Raw genomic sequence first — 19,836 nt, forward strand, 5'->3', positions numbered from 1 at the left:
GCCCTTTCAGCAGTGCCATAGCTTCAGTGTAGTTAGGCGCATCCCTGATGACTGGAAGAATTTCGGGACTCACCTTCGAGTAGAGGATCTGTAACTTTTGGTCCTCCGTGGGTGGGTCTGTGGACTCTGGAAGCAAGCCAGCCAGTGATCAAAGGTGGCCGAAGCCTTTGCCATGTGGGGGCTCAGTTGCAGACGGTCCGGCTTGATGCGGAGCTCCATCTTTCAATATCTTGTCTAATAAATTGATGCACGATCAATTATTGTGAAAGCGAGATTAGAGAATAATCAAAGGCTTTATTAGACAACATGTGTTCTCGGGCAGCTCGTAATAGAAAATGGCTGCAGCCGGGGATGAACACCTCTTTATACTGTCCACTGGGCAGAGCCAGCAGACAGGGATTACCCACATATCTCTGATACAGTAGTACCTCCAACACAGGTACCGTAATACATATAATACGGTCTACCACAGGGTGGTAGGCTGACGTTGCCGAATTTGATAAATTATTATTGGGCGGCGAATATTGCAATGGTGAGGAAATGGGCTGTGGAGGGGAGGTCAGTCTGGGGGCAGGTGGGGGGAATGAGTTTGAGGGCTCTATTATTGGCACCTCTGCTATTCCTGCGGGCCAGGTACTCCAGAGGCCCAGTGGTGGTGTCGGCGTTAAAAGTGTGAGGGTAGTGCAGGCAACATTTTGGGCTGGAGGGCATGTCACTGTGGGTGCCGATTTGCGACAACCATACCGGCGGGGCAGGATGAGAGGTTTCGGAGGAGACGGCAGATAAGGTTTGTGTATTTCAGGGACTTGTTTACAGGGGGCAAATTTGCGGTGCTGGAGGAATTGTATGAGTTGGCCAAGGGGAATGGCTTTAGTTTCCTGCAGATACAGGATTATGTGAGGAGAAGGGTGCCGTCCTTCCCGGGGCTGCGCCCCCCCCCCCCCCCCCCCCCCCCCCCCGGTGTTGCAGGATTAGTTGTTATTGGAGGATGAAATAGGGGAGGAGCAGGTGTCGAATATTTATAAGGAATTGATGGAGAGGGATGGTGCCCTGGCGGAGAATATTATGCCCAAATGGAGGAAGAGCTGGGTGGGAGGTGTGGGCCAGATCGTGGGCAGAGGTCTTGCGGAGGGTTAGCATGTCCTCATCATGTGTGAGGTTAAGCCTCACCCAGTTTAAAGTGGTACATAGGGCCAACATGACAGGTTCTTTGCGGTGGTGGAGGATAGATGTGGGCGCTGCACATGGGGCCTGCAAAACCATCCACATGTTCTGAGCATGTCCAAGACTGAGGAGGGTTCTGGCAGGGATTCGCAAACGTGATGACGTGATGTCCGAGATGTTGGGTGTGGGGGGTGGTTCATAGTCTGGAGGTGGCAATATTTGGTGTGTCGGAAGACCCGGGAGTCCCGGCGGGGAGGTGGGGGGGGGGGGGGGGGGGGGGGGAGGCCAATGTATTGGTCTTTGCCTCCCTGATAGCCCGGAGATGATTTTGTTGGGTTGGCGGGACTCAAAGCCGCCAAAGGGGTTTGGTGCGCCACCTGGCAGAATTCCTAAGGTTGGAGAAGGTCAATTTCGCTCCACGGAGGTAGTGGGGTTCACCCAGAGGTGGAAACCGTTCATTGATTTCTTCACGGAGAATTGGGGTATCAGCAAGGTTTAGGGGATGTGGAAGGAGGGCTGTTGGTGTTAGGGGGGGTTTAGGGATCTGTGGCTATTTGTTGGGTTGATGTGTTGTTCTTCTGGTATTCTGTGTATAAATGTAAAAAGCCTTGATAAAAAATAATTATGGAGGTTGAAATATCAGGTCCACTAATTGAAGAGTAAAGAGCAGATGTGGTGGCCTTTGCCACATTGATTGTTTTGGAGGCAAATTTTATCAGAATGGAAGTCAGAAGATCAACATGGTTAGGGGTTATTGTGGAATTCCTTAAACTTGGGAAAATTAGGTTTGCCCTTCGTGGCTCAGATTGGGAATTCTGGACAAGGTGGAAGCTGTTCTTGTCTCTATTTACAGATCTATTTGTTGCCAGCAGGTAAAGGGAGGGAGATAGGGGTGATGGGATATGGGGGGGGGGAAGGGAAAAAAGTAAAGGTTTAATGGAAATAAGAGAAAAAAAATCTCAAATTAGGAGGATTGTATTTTGATTACTCTTATTGATGATTGTTTGTAAGTTGTTATGGATATCATTATTTGAATACAAATATATTTTAAAAAAATTAATACATCATTCTTTTATAGTGGGGGCAGGAGCGAGCGGCATGCACACTTCTCGTTACACCTCCCTCATCCCATTGGAACCATAAAATCGGTCCCGTGGATTACTGTTAGAATTTCTATTTCCAATGGTAACAAAATCACACAGGCATATCTCTGAACAGAGGTTTTATTCTGACTCCACCATCCCCCTTTGCATAATTTTCTGTTTCACCTTAAGTTAAGACAGACATTTTAAAACATAATTGTCTTGTAAAGTTCATCCTTTGTGACAATCAGCATTTACTCATTACTAAACCTGTGACATTTGTGCTAGCTCGGTTACTTTGTCAGATGGATGGCAGCTATATACCTGAAGCCCCTATATTTGGTGAACTGGCTGCTGCGTCATGACCTACTGGGCATCATACCTCCAAGACAAGGACATTTGCAAGATATTAAGTTGGCTGACAGTAACATGGGAAACTGAAAAACAATTGCCAACAGCATTGACCTCTGGAGACTGACTGTTGAGGCATTAGAAGAGACAAGGAAAAACAAAATTCAGCTGGCCAACAAGCGGCCCAGTGAAAACAGACCAGCATGCACACACCTTCTCAGCCCATTGTATTCATCTGTAGCAAAAGCATCAGAGACTGCATTGCTAGAATGGGGATCCACACAGAGTTGACCACCATCAACTCGAGAAGGGAAGTTGCCAAATTAGTTGGTTAGTTAGTCTCGGTATCAGGAATTAACAGGGAGAGGGTTAACCCAATTGTTTCGAGTATACCAATGGAAAAGGATTTATTGTGAATTCTGGACATTGCACAAGCTTGATATCTTGTGTGTTCTGATTATATTATAAAGAGTGTCCACACAAAAATGGCAGCCTACATTTTTCCCCAGAAAACACATTATGAAAGCTTGATTTGCAAAACTGTGAACAGTGAAATGGCCATTTACATTATCTTGCTTGCTAGTCATGAATAAGCATTGTATAAAGAGTAATGTGCCAATCTGAAATCTGACAAGAGGTACTTTCCTGCACCTATCACAATTTTAAGGCAATTTGGCACAGTGGTTAGCACTGCTGCCTCTCACCTACAGGGACCCGGGTTCAATTCCGGCCTCGGGTGACTGTGTGGAGATTGCACTTTCTCCCCGTGTCTGTGTGGGTTTCCTCCGAGTGTTCCGGTTTCCTCCCACAGTTCAAAGATATGCAGGTTAGGTAGACTGGCCAAGCTAAATTGCCCCTTATTCTCCAAAAGGGCAGGTGGGGTTACTGGCTATGGAGATAGGGTGGAGGCGTGGGCTTAAATAGGGTGCACTGTCTGAGGGCTGGGGCAGACTCAACGGGCCGAATGGCCTCCTTCTGCACTGTAAATTCTATGATTACTTTCAGACCTTAGTTTGTTGCCTGTACAGCTGTTAGGAGACAGCTTTCTGCACATCTTCCATTCTACCCAAGGAGAAACCTCCAGCCGTTGAAATAGGAACTTATATCCCTTCTGAATTGAGCTACCATATGAGAAAAACATGCTCACTTCTTGATAACTTAGCGCATTAGTCTGTTCTGAATGATTGCTTTTTAATATTGCATGACGATGAGCATCAGTTAACAACAGGCTGGTTCTGGATCCTTACACATGAAAATTTCAGTATATTTTACTCCATTAATTTTAGTATAAAAGCAAATTGAGTGCCCCCCCCCCCCCCACTTACCCCATCACCAGCTACTGCCCCTTTCCTTTTCCACTGCTTGTTCCATCTCCCTCACTCTCACACCATGTTTTTGTATTCCTTTCCACTTTTCATTTTCTCCTCTTCCTGTCCCTCTCCTGCCCTGTCCCCATCGCACCCTTCTTTAATAATAATAACCACCATAATTACAAGCAGATCTCCATCACCCAAATTAAAGTAATTGTCTCATTTAAATTGCAAGCGTCTTAGTCTTGATTTAGTCTACATTATGCAGTGCTGTGACTTTGCGAGTCAGTCTTTCATTCATCGGAGAGTTTGGTTTCAAAGCGTCTCGTTCCATTAATAGGCACCTGTTGGTGAAAGAAAAGTTTAAAAGTTAGCAATATACAAAGCTTAGAGCAAATCAATACAGATTCAAATTCCACTTGCTTATACTATTCTATTTGAATGATCTGAAATTGCACCACGGAATAATAATGTACATGTACTTAGTGTGGTCATCTGAAAACATCAACACCATTGTTAAACTAATGAGAAATTTCAAATACGTGAAGTATTTGATTCCACTTCCCCTAGCAGTTTCAGGAGCCAGGGGCGGGATACTCCCCTACCCGGCGGGGCGGGCCGTACCGACGCCGAGGAGTGACGTGAACCACTCCGGCGTCGGGCCGCCCGGAAGGTGTGGAATCCTTCGCACCTTCAGGGGCTAGGCCGGCACTGGCGGGGTTGGCGCCGCACCAGCTGGCGCCGAAGGGCCTCCGCCGGCCTGTGCGAGTTGGCGCATGCGCGGGAGCGCCAGCGTGTGCTGGCGTCATCCCAGCGCATGCGCAGGGGGGTTCTTCTGCGCGCCGGCCATGGCGGACTGTTGCACCGGCCGGCGCAGAGGGAAAGAGTGCCCCACAGCACAGGGCCGCCCGTGGATCGGTGGGCCCCGATCGCGAGCCAGGCAACCGTGGAGGCCCCCCCCCCCGCCCCCGGGGCCAGATCACCCCGCCCCCCCCTCCCGAGGACTCTGCAGAGCCAGGTCCCACCGGTACGGACCTGGTGTATTTTACGCCGGCGGGATCCGCCGGAAACGGGCGGCCACTCAGCCCATCGCAGGCCGGAGAATCACCAGGTGCGCGGCTGCCAACGCCCCCCGACTGGCGCGGTGCGATTCTCACCCCCCGCCGAAAAACCGGCGCTGGAGAATCGGGCAGCCAGCATCGGGTCGGGATTCACGCCGCCCCCCCGGCGATTCTCCGGCCCGGCGGGTGGTCGGAGAATCCCGCCCCAGGTGCTTCACCTCCTGCTTTTTCTGAAAATGGCGGGCACGATTCAATGGGAAAAATTCAAAGTCCGGGTTTTGGATGCGTTTGGCAGGGTATTTCGCAACGCCCTCATTGGCGAGATCACGTCCATATTCAACAGAACTTAGTGCCAAAAATGAGCCCCCACAAGATTCTCAACATTACTGCCTGCCTCGCTGTCTGATTCGCCTGGCTCGCCCCTTAGCTGCTCGCCGCTAACAAGGGAGTGCTCCCTCACCACTCACTCCCACTCAATACACAAGCATGTCAGCGCGTAGACTTGCTCCTTGCTTTGGAGGATGGTGACCTCACAAGGCTTCTCAATGCTATGGAAGAGAGACGAGCCACCCCACTCTCCCGAACGGGTTGGAGGACCAGAAGCAGAGTCAGCAATGCCACCTGGGCGGCAGTGCCAGCAGCTGTCAGTACAGGCAGCATGACAAGAAGGAGAGCTGTCCAATGTTGGAAGAAGACAGCGAGTGGTAATGGATGGAAAGTATTCCGCCTGGAGGTCGGTGACCAGTGATGTCCCGCAGGGATCTGTTCTGGGACCTCTGCTCTTTGTGGTTTTTATAAATGACTTGGATGAGGAAGTGGAAGGGTGGTTAGTAAGTTTGCCAATGACACGAAGGTTGGTGGAGTTGTAGATAGTGTCGAGGGCTGTTGCAGGTTACAACAGGACATTGACAGGATGCAGAGTTGGGCTGAGAAGTGGCACATGGAGTTCAACCTAGATAAATGTGAAGTGATTAATTTTGGAAGGTTGAATTTGAATGCTGAATACAGGGTTAAAGGCAGGATTCTTGGAAGTGTGGAGGAACAGAGGGATAATTGGGGCCCCCTGCACATGGGTTGCAGCCTCCAGCCTTTGTTGGCCTTGCTGACGTCTCCGCCGTCTGCCCACCTCAGCTGCCGCAAGACATTGTTATATCTTTAAGGAATTGGAGAAGAGAGACTGACAATTAGTTAGGACTTCCACCCCGGGACTCTCAACTCCCCCAAGCCTCCCCACCTTTACATGTCCTGCCTTCTCTCAGAGTGCCATCCGCGAGCCTCTTGTGCTGGCAAACCTCGCTCTGGACACTCATCGCAGCCACATCAGAAGCTGGGAACATTAGGGAGACCGTGCTCAGATGCCCTCCCCTGCAGTGCACTCGGGGTGGCACGGTGGCACAGTGGTTAGCACTGCTGCCTCACGGTGCTGAGGTCCCAAGTTCGATCCCGACTCCAGGTCACTTTCCATGTGGAGCTTGCAGTTTTCCCGTGTTTGCATGGGTCTCACTCCCACAACCCAAAGATGTGCAGGGTAGGTGGATTGGCCAAGCTAAATTGCCCCTTAATTGGATAAGTAAAAAATGATTTCCCACTGAGGAGTCAGGTAATTCCCGGGAGGCCGCTGCATTCGACTTCAGTATTGTTAATAAGATTGAAATTAATGCTGTAGCCAGTTAAAATGGCTAACTCCCGATTAGAATGGCCAAACCCCCATTTAAAATGGCGAACGGAAAAGGCTGATGGGAAAATCAGCCAACAGGACTAAAAACAAGCAGATGCAGGTAAAACTGTGTATTTGCCTCTGGGGAGGCCAGACAGAATCGATACCTGCAGCCATCAGCATAACAACACACCAGCCATCTGAATATTAAGTAGCAATCCCCGGGAACAATGTGTAACAAATTAGACACACAAAGCCAACCCAGACTTTTCGGCGCCAGCAGGAGCCTACACAAAGAGAGGTTAACGACCACCCCAAAACCGCCCATCGATCAAGGAATCGCTCCAGCATTGGAGAATATCGAACCAAGTGATTTGGACGAAGTTCAATCACTTGGAACCAGGTACAGGCGGGAAAGGCGGGAAGCCCCTGGGACTATAAGAATAGAGTCCAAGTTCAAATCGACCCTTCTTCACCATCTTCTCCTCTCTCCATCCTTCGAGACCCTCTGCTGACCTTCTGCAACAGCCGCTAAAATCGTAAGTCTTACTTCAACGCTCGCTGCGAGATAGGCGCTCCTGGCTATTGACCCGTACCAGCTTTGAATCCCGCAGGCTCAGAACCCATACGAAAGGCTTCCCTGACCTGGTGGGCCATTTCCAAAGTTAAGTATTGTTGTAGGAAGTAGCTTAGAAGTAGAATTAATGTATAATATTGATTACTGTATATAATAAATGTGCGTTGATTTAACTCTTACTAAGCGGTGTGTTGGATTATTGATCATTACTCGGACTTGAACCACGTGGCGATATCAGATAGATACCTGGCGACTCAAGAGCAAAGGTGATAGAACAAGAGCAATTAAACTAAGGCTAAAACGAGCAACAATGCAAATGAGGGTTAATGATATTCTCACCATTTTTGGATGTGATCCAGAGCTCGCCATCGTAAGAGGGTCAGGTGAATCACAAAATGGTTCACACCCAGCAAGAATCGCGACTTTGGCCTTTCCTGCTATTCACCCGACTCGCCCAGATCCATGCCCGGCGCAAAGCGTCACTCAATTTCTGTAATTCTGCTGATTAAAGCTGATGTTCTCTTGCAGCCATTACATCACACACACATTGACCATTTGCAGATGGTCAGTTTACCTATCTAGCAGCAGCCCATGGAATAACAATTATTTTTCTAATTAAGCATGCTATTCAACCTGAAAATGGATAATTAGGTTGAAGTACCAATGTGCTGAAGGTTATTATGCAGTCTTCCTTTCTTATGGTTGATGTAGATGGAAAACAACTATAAATTTTATGCCAGAGTGCATTATTGTAATTGTGAATCGGGCTATGAGCTATTCTACATTCCATGGTCAGATCTGGGTGACCCCAGTCACACACTGAGAGTTTTTAATTTTCCATTGTGCATCAAGTATCTGCATCTGCTAATTTCTGCAAATGCAATTTAGCGTTGCCCAAGAGCTTTATGCAAGATAGAAGTCAGGGATCCTCTACCTAGCATTTTGCAAGATATATGTTTGTGACTTCTTGTGAATCCATTCAGCTTATCTAACTTCATTAGGGTTGAAGTTGCAATGTGCCTCTGATTTACATATGGTACATGCATTTATTTTCTATTTTGTTAGAGTTTAAAAGCACCCTTAACTCTGCCGCGCCAGATCGTACCAGCTCTCGGGATCTGCTGGCCTTAACGAGGAGACCCAGGCCAGGTGCCGTTTAGCACAAATCCGCACAAACGGGGAATAGGTGGAACGGCACTTGATGAATGAAATGATGAAAATCGCTTATTGTCATAAGTAGGCTTCAATGAAGCTACTGTGAAAAGCCCCTAGTCGCCACATTCAGGCGCCTGTTCGGGGAGGCTGTTACGGGAATTGAACCGTGCTGCTGACCTGTCTTGGTCTGCTTTCAAAGCCAGCGATTTAGCCCTGTGCAGTCTCCCATGCGATCAGAGGCCCCTGAGTGGTTGGTATCTGGGCAGGGTGGCACCCTGGCACTGCTGTTACCACCCGGACACCTTGGCACTGCCAGTTTGGCACCTTGGCAGTGTCACCTGTACACCTTGGCAATGCCATCCAAGTGCCAGCCTGCCACTGGCAGGGTGCCCAGGTGGCACTGCCAGGCTGGCAGGGGCACTGACAGGGTGCCTGGCTGGCAGTACCAAGGTTTCCAGGTGGCATTTTTCCCATGCTGGGGATCAGGCCTGGGTTTTGCTGCCCTTATGAGGTAGGATGCGGGGAGGCTCGAGCACCCCCCAACAGGTGAGTTGGGGCATTGATGGGGTCTCGGGGTCACATCAGGGGGGGGTCAAGAGATCGGGGCACCATTTTCCCTGCACTGATGAGTGCGGCCTTGGCGGGGCTACTCCGCGGAGGCCTGCAAAAAAAGAGTATCACCCAGAACTGACTTTTTTTTTTCTGGTTAGATCGCGCTCGAAAACTATTAAAAAGGTACAAGGAAAAAGGATCTTTTCTTCCAATATCTTCCAGTATCTACCCTTCCAATATTCAGCTACTGTATGGGGAAAAGGCTTTTCTGGCTCTGGGAGCAGTATTCAGATCTTGAAATAATTTTGAGTTTCGAAGTAATATGCACTGAAACTTCCACTATTAATTAACATTTTCCAGAGAGGGAAATAAATGATGATGTGCATTTGACATTAGGGTAGAAGTATTAAACACTTTTAAAATATCAAAAAATGTTCTTCTTATCATAATGGGAATTTATGACATCCATAAATGTAAAACGAGCTTTTTCAAGCTGCTCAGCAGTGATCTGAATTTGGTACACCATTTCAGCCCAGTTGCACCTCAGTTAAAATCCAGGGGTTTTTATATGACTAATAGCGCAAAATGTCAAGTTGTCATCAGTTCAGTGATTTCTAATGATTTCAGTGTGGTGGGAATTCAACAGTGCATTCTATGGTGAAGTGTAAAATCAATGACAGCCGTTTAACAGCGCATGTCTCTATCAGTTACAGGGGAGCAATGACAGAATGTGTGACAGTTTTTTTATTAATGACTACAGCAAAATCCAGGCCATATATGCATTATAAAACAAGCTAAATGGAAGTGATAGGCACCCCTAATCCTAATTAACCATGTCAAGAACATAGGGCGCGATTCTCCACTCCCACGCCGGTTGGGAGAATCGCCTGGGCCGGCAAAATTTCTGGGGACGCCAGTCCAACGCCCTCCCGCGATTCTCCCAAGCGGCGGGAACGGCCCGGTCGAGTTTCGCAGGCCGGAGAATTGCTGGAGACACCCAAAATGGCGATTCTCCGGCACCCCCGCTATTCTGAGGCCCGGATGGGCCGAGCGGCCAGGCCAAAACGGCGGGTTCCCCCCGGCACCGTCCACACCTGGTCGCTGCAGTCGTGGGCGGTGCGTGAACGCTGGGGGGGGGGGCGGCCTGCGGGGGGGCGAGGGGAGATCCTCCACCGATCGTCAGGCCGTCCTCTCTGAAGGAGGACGTCCTTCCTTCCGCGGCCCCGTAAGATCCGTCCCCCATCTTCTTGCGGGGCGGACTTAGAGAGGACGGCAACCACGCATGCGCGGGTTGGCGCCGGCCAACCTGCGCATGTGCGGATGATGCCCGTTATGCGGCGCCAGCCGCGTCATCTATGCGGCGCTGCTTTTACGCGGGCGACAAGGCCTGGCGCGTGTAGATGACGCGGCCCCAATCCTGGCCCATTGTCAGGGCCTGAATCGGTCGGGACCGGGGCCGTTCTGCGCCGTCGTGAACCTCGACGGCGTTCACGACGGCGCGGCCACTTCGGCGTGGGAGTGGAGTATCCTGCCCTATGTTACTTTCCAGACAACAGTCCTTCAAAGCCAAGGCTTTCCAGACAGCCAAGTAGGCTTAAATTGATAATATGACATCTGTTTTCATAAAAACATGTTGGGTGGAATTTTATAGCTTCTCCCGCAGTGGGGTTTTCCAATCCCATCCCAGTCAATGGACTTTTGAACGGCACGCGCATTTTCCGACCCCGTTCTCATTGCGACAGCACGGTAAAACTCCGCCCGTTGTTTTGAATCAAAAGAAAAACCCTCAGAAACAATTTTATAAATTCTATCAGGTCGCCCCTCAGCCTCCGTTTTTCTAGGTGAAACAATCCCAGTTTATTCAATCTCTCCTCATAGTCTGCGTGGGTTTCCTCCGGTTTCCTCCCAAAGTCCAAAAATGTGCAGGTTAAGTGGATAGGTCATGCTAAATGTCCCTTGGGGTGGGGCTTCAGGAATAGGATGGGGGATTGGGCCTATGTAGTGTGGTCGTTCAAAAGTCGGTGCAGACTTGGTGAGCCGAATTGCCTCCTCCTGCACTGTAGGGATTCTTTGATTTTATATTCCCTCTTTCCATAAATCGTAAGAAATAGGAGCAAGAGTAGGCCATTACACTTATTATGGCTTCACAGCCATTAAATTAGATCATAGCTGATCTGTTTGTGGCCTCACCTCCCCTTTCCTGCCCCCATACCATTGACAATCAGAAATCTGTCTAATTTAGCCTTGAATATATTCAATGATCCAATTTTCACTGCTGTCTGGAGAAGGAATTCTAAAGATTAACAATCCTCTCAGAGAAGGAATTCCTCCTCATGTCTATTTTGAATGGGAGAACCCTTGGGTGAGATTCTCCGACCCCCGCCGGGTCGGAGAATCGCCGGGGGCTGGCGTGAATCCCGTCCCCGCCGGTTGCCGAACTCTCCGGCACCGGATATTCGGCGGGGGCGGGAGTCGCGCTGCGTTGGTTGGCGGGGCCCCCCCCCCCCGCGATTCTCCGGCCTGGATGGGCCGAAGTCCCGCCGCTAAAATGCCTGTCCCGCCGGCGTAGATTAAACCACCTACCTTACCGGCGGGACAAGGCGGCGCGGGCGGGCTCCGGGGTCCTGGGGGGGGGGGGGGGGCGCGGGGCGATCTGGCCCTGGGGGTTGCCCCCACGGTGGCCTGGCCCGCGATCAGGGCCCACCTCCACTACTCATGCGCGGGAGTGCCGTCAGCGGCCGCTAACGCTCCCGCGCATGCGCCGCCCGGAGATGTCATTTCCGCGCCAGCTGGCGGGGCACCAAAGGCCTTTTCCGCCAGCTGGCGGGGCGGAAATTTGTCCGGCGCGTGCCTAGCCCCTTAAGGTTGGGGCTCGGCCCCCCAAGATGCGGAGCATTCCCCACCTTTGGGGCGGCGCGATGCCCAAATGATTTGCGCCGTTTTGGGCGCCAGTCGGCGGACATCGCGCCGATACCGGAGAATTTCGCCCCTTATTTTTGAACTGTGTCCCCCGGTTCTAGATTCCCCCCACAAGGAAAAACATCCTCTCAGCCTTTACCCTGTCAAACCCCTCAGAATTTTGTATGTTTCAGTCAGATTACCTCTAATTCTTCTAAGCGCCAACTTGCTCAAACTTTCCTCATAAAACAATCTCTTCAACCCAGGAATCAGCTGAGTGAATCTTCTCTGAACTAACTCCAGAGCAAGTGTATCCCTCCTTATTGTTTACTGTGATTTCCAGGCAATAAAGAATTTGAGCAACAAACTGAAGAATTTCATTCTTGATATCAAACAACTTGTGTGCTCTTGCAGTTACGTTTGAACTGCAGCCTACTGACAAACCTTCCTACTGAACCTGGAGCACACATATTTAGTATTGTCGGAGCAATTAGGTTAAAGTGTTGAAATCTGGCAAAACAGTAAGAGTTAAAGCTAAGTAATCTGGAAAGACCTAACAGCATTCTTACTCCCAAAGGAACAACTGGTTCCATTTCATGATTGGTACTTTTACTCGGATCTAGATCATGGCAAGCTGGCCTAACCAGCAATGCCCACATCCGAGACTCCCAAGTGTTCAGTGGAAATGTGCAATGAGTGTTTTCAAAGCATCCCTGAGGAGAAAAGGTTTATTCAGGAAGGTACCAAGCATATTCAGAGACTTTATCAGGAGCATGCAGAGGCAAGGTTGAGGTGTTCAGGAGGAGAGGTAGGGGGAGGGGGGGTGCTCAAAACTCCAAACAGCTCATCTGCCTGACCCTTCCAACTACTTTCCCAGCATGTGGCAGAGTCTGCAGATCGCACATTGGATGTATCAGCCATCTCGGGATCCATCGAGTGGAAGCAGGTTGCGGAGGATTATCAGGAAATCTAGTAAATCTAAATTATAGAAGTTACAAGCATAATGGTAATGGGTTTGAAATTCCACTGACCTGGCAAATCTTGATTGACAAATCCATTAAAGTTTTTTGAGGATGAAACTAAATGAAACTAGAAACTAGTAGAAAGAGGAATAAGTAGATGTAGATACCTAAATTTCCAAAAGGCATTCGATAAGGTGACATGCAAAAGGTTAATAGGCAATATAAGGGCTCATCGAGTTGGGGGTAATATTTTAACATGAATAGAGGTTTAGTTAATGGATAGCAAGCTAAGAGTGAGCATAAAGGGGGATTTTTCATGTGGTCAGGCAGTGGAGTCCCACAAAGATCAGTGCTGGGGCCTCAGCTATTTCAAATCTATATTAATGACTCGGTTGAAGACACGGAGTAATTTTCAAATTTGACGAGCTAGGTAGGAAGGTAAACTGGGGAGAATAAAGAGTGGCTAAAGGTTAAGTGAATAGGCAACAAGATGGCAGATGGAGCACAATGTAAGGAAGTGTGAAGTTACTTACTTTGGTTGTAAGAGTAGAAAAACAGAATATAGTTTAAAAGGTGTGAAGCTTGTTAAGTACTGATATTCGGAGAAACTTGGGTGCGCTCGTAAAAGAAGAGAGTTAGCATGGAGGTAAAGCAAGCATTTAGGATTGCAAATATGTGTTTGCCTTTATTATGAAGGGTTTAGAGTACAAAAATAACACAGTCTTGCTACAATTGTGATTTTCAAAGTTTGCCAATACGTAGCTAGGTGGGAAGGATTGCAAATGTGTGTTCGCCTTTATTTAAGGCGCCCGATGGTGAGTGTGCAGATGAACCGAGTGTGTTTGGGGTACTTTGGGCTACCCCGTGGGACGAGACAGGGATGCCAGCTTTCCCCATTGCTTTTCGCCTTGGTGATAGGGCCATTGGCAATGGCGCTCAGGGCGTCGAGGCATTGGAGAGGGATTGAGCAGGGGGATGTCGAGCAGAGGGTTTCGCTGTACGTGGATGATCTGTTATTATAGATCTTGGACCTGTTGAGCTGCATTGAGAGTTTCTGGATATTTTAGGGAAATTTGGATAGTTTTCGGGAGAGACATTGAACATGGGAAAGGAGTGAGGTGTTCCTGATCAATGCTAGGGGTCAGGAAAGGAGGCTAAGGGAGTTGCCGTTCAGGGTGGTCGGGACGGACTTTAGATACCTCGGTATTCAGGTGTCGTGAAGCTGGACCCAGCTGCATAGGTTGAACTTGGCCCGATTGCTGGAGGGGATGAAAGCAGATTTTAAGAGGTGGGATGTTTTGCCGTTGTCGGGAACAGACAGCGAAATTAAAAATATATAAATTTAGAGTAACCAATTCTTTTTTTTCCAATTAAGGGGCAATTTAATGTGGCCAGTCCACCTACCTTGCACATCTCTTTGGGGTGAGACCCACGCAGACACGAGGAGACTATACAAACTTCACACGGAACAGTGACCCGGGGCTGGGGTCGAACCCGGGTCCTCGATGCAGTGAGGCAGCAGTGCTAGCCACTGCGCCAGCGTGCCACCCATGCAGACAGTGAAAATGATGGCGCTGCCTAGGTTTCTGTTCGTGTTTCAGAACCTCATTGTCTTTGTTCCCAAGTCATTTTTCAGGAAAGTCAATGGATTGATCTCGGGGTTTGTGTGGGGGTGGAAGACCCCGAGGGTGCGGCGGGCTTTTCTGGTGCAAGGACGAGACGAGGGGCTGGCGTTGTCGAACTTGATAAACTATTATTGGGCTGCAAACAATGCGATGGTTAGGAAGTGGGTCCTAGAGGAGCCGTCGATTTGGGGACGGGTGGAGGCAGCATCGAGCTTGAGGGTTTTGTTATTGACGCCTTTGCCATTCTCGGCAGCCAGTTCCTCCATTAGTCCAGCGGTGGTGTCGGCTTTGAGGGCATGGGGTCAGTGGAGGCAGCACTTGGGGTTAGAGGGTATGTCGTCGTGCACACCTATTCGCGATAACCATAGGTTTTTGCCCGCAAGATTGGATGTGAGGTTCCAGGGGTGGCGGCATGTGGGGATTAAATACTTCCAGGACTTGTTTATAGGGGGCACATTTGCAGGGCTGAAGGAGTTGGAGGAATTGTATGAGTTACGCAAGGGTTTAGGTACCTGCAGGTTCGGGATTTTGTGAGGAGAGAGGTGCCGTCCTTCCCATTGTTTCCACCTCCGGTGCTGCAAGATAAGCATCTCTCGGAGGGCAAAATAGGAGAGGGGAAGGTGTTGGATATTTACATAGAGTTTGGGCCCCCTGGTGGAGGAGGTTAAACGCAATTGGGGGGAGGAGCTGGGAGAGGAGTTGGGGGCTGATACATGGGCTGAGGCCTTGCGGAGGGTATCCTCGTTTTATGCAGGTATATCCTCATCCAGTTTAAAGTAGTGCATAGGGCCTGCATGACAGTGGTTAGGAGCAGGTTTTTTGATGGGGTGGAGGATAGGTGTGGGTGGTGCACGGGGGGGGGGGGGTGGGCGGCGAGAATCACGTCCACATGTTCTGGGCGTGTACAAGGTTGAGGGGGTTCTGGCAGGGGTTCTTGAATGTTATGTCCGAGGTTCTGGATGTGAGGGTGGCTCCGAGACTGGAGGTGGCGATATTTGGTGTGTCGGAAGACCCGGGAGTACAGGGGCACAGAGGGAGGGGGGAGCGGGAGGATATAGAGAGACCAATATATTGTCCTTTGCCTCCCTGGTGGTCCGGAGGTGGATTTTGTTATGTTGGCGGGATCGGAGCCGCCAAAGGCAGGGGTTTGGATGAGCGACCTGACAGAATTCCTGCAGTTGGAGAAAATCTAGTTCGCTCTGCAGGGTGAGTAGAAGGGTTCGCCCGGAGGTGGAAACGTTCCTTGATTTCTTCAAGGAGGATTGAGGGTTCAGCTAAGCGTGGGTGGGTGGGGGAGGGTTAAAACGGGAAAGGCCACGGGATGTGGATGGGGGTCAGCGTCAGGGGGGGTTGGAGCCTGACAAAAAGTGCCCGGGTGCCAGGTTGCTGGGGATCGGTCCCGGGGTTGCCCTAATGAGGTGGAGGGAGGGGGGCTCAAAGACCCCCGAACAAGTAAGTTGGGGGGGGGGGGCTCTGGAGACCACCACGGGGGGTTGAGAGATCCGGGGTGGCATTTAGAAATTGCGTCTAAATTTCAGGTCTTGGCAGGGCGTTCCTCGCCGAGGCCAGAATAAAAGAATAACGTTTAATAGTGGGGTCACTCTCAACGTTGCAGGTGCTGAGAAACACCCTGCTAAACAAGGCCAAAATGAGACTTTTTCCCCCCATAAAATCGCACCCATTGGCTATGCTGCCCTGTGATACAAAATGGGTCAGTAAATATCAGAATGAACCATACCACAAAATTACCATTTGTAAATGTGCTTGATGCCACCTTCTCACTACCATGCTATTTTTCCAGCAGCAGGAAAGGAGTCAGAACCCATTAAGTCCACCACTACATGGATAGATTGGCAGGTATACCCTGGTGACCTCCTAGCTGGCTCAGACTAGGGATGCCCTTCTTTTTGGGCACTCCTTGACCAAGGAGAAACCCCCTCTCCAGTGGCAATGGCTGCTCTCACCAATTCCCACTGCCAGGGAATTGCCTAACTGACCACAGCGTCTCTAGACCCTACTTAACTGGTTATGACAGCACATGTCCATCGCTGCATCCTCCTCCTCCTTGGCACTGCTAAACTGCTGACCCTCTGATGGGTTGGCAGTTCTTGGGTGCAGGTAGCCATCCATATAATAGGGACAACAATTACTAGGCCAACTAATTGGCTGCCACTGACAAGATGCAGCCTCAGGGCCCACTGAACCAAAGCAGATTTACGCACTGCCCTCACCTCCCCCCGCCCCCCTACAAACCCCTACCCCTGTTTTTGTGCGAGACGATGGGCCACCACCATTAAATCCAATTTCAGCACATACCTGGCTAGTTTCTGGTGAGCTCTGCAGTCTGATTTTAAAGCAGCATGGATCAGCAACAGGTCAAAGATATCTCTCTGCAAGAAACAAAGTTGTTTTAAAGGAATGGGAGCATATGGTCAAATAAATCCCAATATCACAGTTGTGTTCAAATCAACTGATACAATAACATAACACGTTCAGAGTCCTGGGCTCGAATTTTCCCTGTGGGCTTCTAAACCCTGCCGTCAGGCTTGAATGGGAGTCAGAGGCTCCACACTGTGTGGGAGAAAAGGTCACTCACTCAGTGCGATGATTTTCCCCCAAGTGACCAATAATGATCAGAGGGTGGGTTCACCGTCCAATTAAAGTCAATGGCAGGCTTTCAAAACTGGAGAGCCAATCAGAAACCTTCCAGCTGGAATGATGCAAAGGAAGTTAAATGAGGGAGAGGGCACTTCAAAATGGAGGCACTCTCCAAATTTTTTTTGTGTAATTTAAAAATATTCTCCACTGTGGTGGGTCCTCCTCTGCAGAGTGGTCTGTGGCTGCTGCTGGACCCAGGCAAGTAGGGTGGGCCTCTGAGCCTGCGTATTGGTCCCCCAGTCTGTTGTCAGACTGCTATCTCAAGGCAGAAAATTGAACGCTGCCATCCACTGGAACCTGGAGGCTGGCCTCCCTTTAATTGGTCTTAAGTGGCCTTTAACAAACCTGATTGGCTCCATGCTGCTTTTAGCAGGTGCCCTGCAGTTCCTCAATCCTGGCTCCGTGAAAATAACATGCTGGCTGGCAGCTAGAAATCAAGAACCTGGGGCGAAATTCTCCGGAAACGGCGCGATGTCCGCCGACTGGCGCCCAAAACGGCGCAAATCAGTCGGGCATCGCGCCGCCCCAAAGGTGCGGAATGCTCCGCATCTTTAGGGGCCGAGCCCCAACCATAAGGGGCTAGGTTGGCGCCGGACGAATTTCCGCCCCGCCAGCTGGCGGAAAAGGCCTTTGGTGCCCCGCCAGCTGGCGCGGAAATGACATCTCCGGGCGGCGCATGGCATGCGCGGGAGCGTTAGCGGCCGCTGACGGCATTCCCGCGCATGCGCAGTGGAGGGAGTCTCTTCCGCCTCCGCCATGGTGGAGACCGTGGCAAAGGCGGAAGGGAAAGAGTGCCCCCACGGCACAGGCCCGCCCGCGGATCGGTGGGCACCGATCGCGGGCCAGGCCACCGTGGGGGCCCCCCCCAGGACCCCGGAGCCTGCCACCTTGTCCCGCCGGTAAGGTAGGTGGTTTAATCTACGCCGGTGGGACAGGCATTTTAGCGGCGGGACTTTGGCCCATCCGGGCCGGAGAATCGCGCGGGGGGGGGGGGCCCGCCAACCGGAGCGGCGCGATTCCCGCCCCCGCCGAATCTCCGGTGCCAGAGACTTCGGCAACCGGCGGGGGCGGGATTCACGCCAGCCCCCGGCGATTCTCCGACCCGGCCGGGGGGGGGGGTCGGAGAACCTCTCTCCTGGGGCGAAATTCTCCGTTATCGGCGGAAAGTCCGCCGATCGGCGCAATAAACGGCGCAAATCCGACTTGCGTCACGTCGGAAAAATGGGTCGAAAGTCTCCGGCCCGAAATGGGCTAGCAGCGACGTAACGGGATCCGCGCTTGTGCAGTGGTTCACGCCGTGCAGCGTCATACGCGCCGCACGGCGTGACGGCTCATAAGGCCGCGCTGCTCGCCCCCACCCGACCGCAACACCCGACCGCAACACCCGACTGGATGGCTGGCCGCCGCTCAGCCCCGAGGTTCGAGTCACGGGATGTGGAGGCGCTCCTGGACGCGGTGGAGCAGAGGAGGGACGCCCTGTATCCCGGGCACGGCCGCAGAGTTGTCCCACGCCACAGCCGGCGTCTGTGGAGGGAAGTGGCAGAGGCCGTCACCGCTGCGGCCCTGACACCACGGACAGGCACCCAGTGCCACAAGAAGGTGAACAACCTCGTCAAAGCAGGCAGGGTGAGCCTCCCCCATATCCCCCCTCCCCCATATTCCCCCTCCCCCATGTCCCCCCTCCCCCATATCCCCCTCCCCCATATCCCCCCCTCCCCCATATCCCCAAGTGAATCCAGCCCTAACCTTAACCTCTGCAATGCACGCGCAACCGATGGCGTGCATTCATATACCTGCCTAACAGTGTTGCCTTTTACCCCTGCCACCCCCACCCCCCTCCCCACAGGATAAGCGCGCACACAACAATAGGGAGCCTGTGAGGACTGGAGGAAGCCCCGCTGATGAGAGGCTACTGACCGAACACGAGGAAAGGGCCCTGGAACTGGCTGGCGGACCTGACGACCGGGAGGTTGCTGATGCAGAGGTCGGGTGCGTAGTAGCAAGTGAGCCACCGACAGCCCGTCCCCATATCCCCCCTCCCCTATATCCCCCTCCCCCATATCACCTGATCACTGCCTGATGTCTAACCATGCATGCTTCATTGTGTATCGCAGGACCAAACATCCAGGCACCCATCCCCGCAGATGCAGACCGCCCGCAGGATGCCCCTCGGAGGCCACGGGAGACGGAGAGACCCGGACCCTCCAGCATGCGACGCCCGCAGGATGCCCCTCAGAGGCCACGGGAGACGGAGAGACCCGCACCCTCCAGCATGCGACGCCCGCAGGATGCCCCGCACACCACGGGAGACGGAGAGACCCGCACCCTCCAGCATGCGACACCCGCAGGATGCCCCTCGGAGGCCACGGGAGACGGAGAGACCTGGAGCAACAGGGAGACGACACTCCCGTCACGTGAGGGAGCGACCACCCAGCGACGAGGGGGGCAGCCACAGGCCCCCGTCACATCCGAGCCAGGACACCACTACCCAGGACACCACTACCCAGGACACCACTACCCGGGACACCACTACCCGAGACACCACTACCCGGGACACCACCACCCGGGACACCACCACCCGGGACACCACTACCTGGGACACCACTGCCCAGGAAGACGAAATACCGGACAGTGACTCAGAGTGGATGGGTGGAGACGAACCCCCACCCCAAAGTGCCATGGACTCAGAGTGGGACGAAGAGCACGACACAACGCCACTGCTGTCACCAACACCCTCCACCATCGCAGAAACACTCACCTCGGTTGGGCACTTTAGTGATGAGG

The 19,836-nt window shown here is 51.7% G+C and overlaps 1 protein-coding gene across 5 annotated transcripts in view; it reads right to left on the reverse strand.

Annotated features, from left to right (window-relative positions):
- Nucleotides 1-2,373: 2,373 nt before the first annotated feature.
- ttc38 (tetratricopeptide repeat domain 38) overlaps nucleotides 2,374-19,836 on the reverse strand; it is a 146,443-nt gene continuing 128,980 nt past the window's right edge. For all 5 annotated transcript variants that reach the window (XM_072484627.1, XM_072484630.1, XM_072484626.1 and 2 more), the window contains 2 exons: nucleotides 16,711-16,784; nucleotides 2,374-4,251 (listed from right to left, as the gene is read on the reverse strand). In XM_072484627.1, coding sequence (XP_072340728.1) covers nucleotides 4,158-4,251; nucleotides 16,711-16,784 — 168 coding nt within the window. In that variant the 3' untranslated portion in view covers nucleotides 2,374-4,157. The remainder of the gene's footprint in view (nucleotides 4,252-16,710; nucleotides 16,785-19,836) is intronic.

Source organism: Scyliorhinus torazame, chromosome 19, assembly GCF_047496885.1.
Source record: "Scyliorhinus torazame isolate Kashiwa2021f chromosome 19, sScyTor2.1, whole genome shotgun sequence".
Taxonomy (NCBI): domain Eukaryota; kingdom Metazoa; phylum Chordata; class Chondrichthyes; order Carcharhiniformes; family Scyliorhinidae; genus Scyliorhinus; species Scyliorhinus torazame.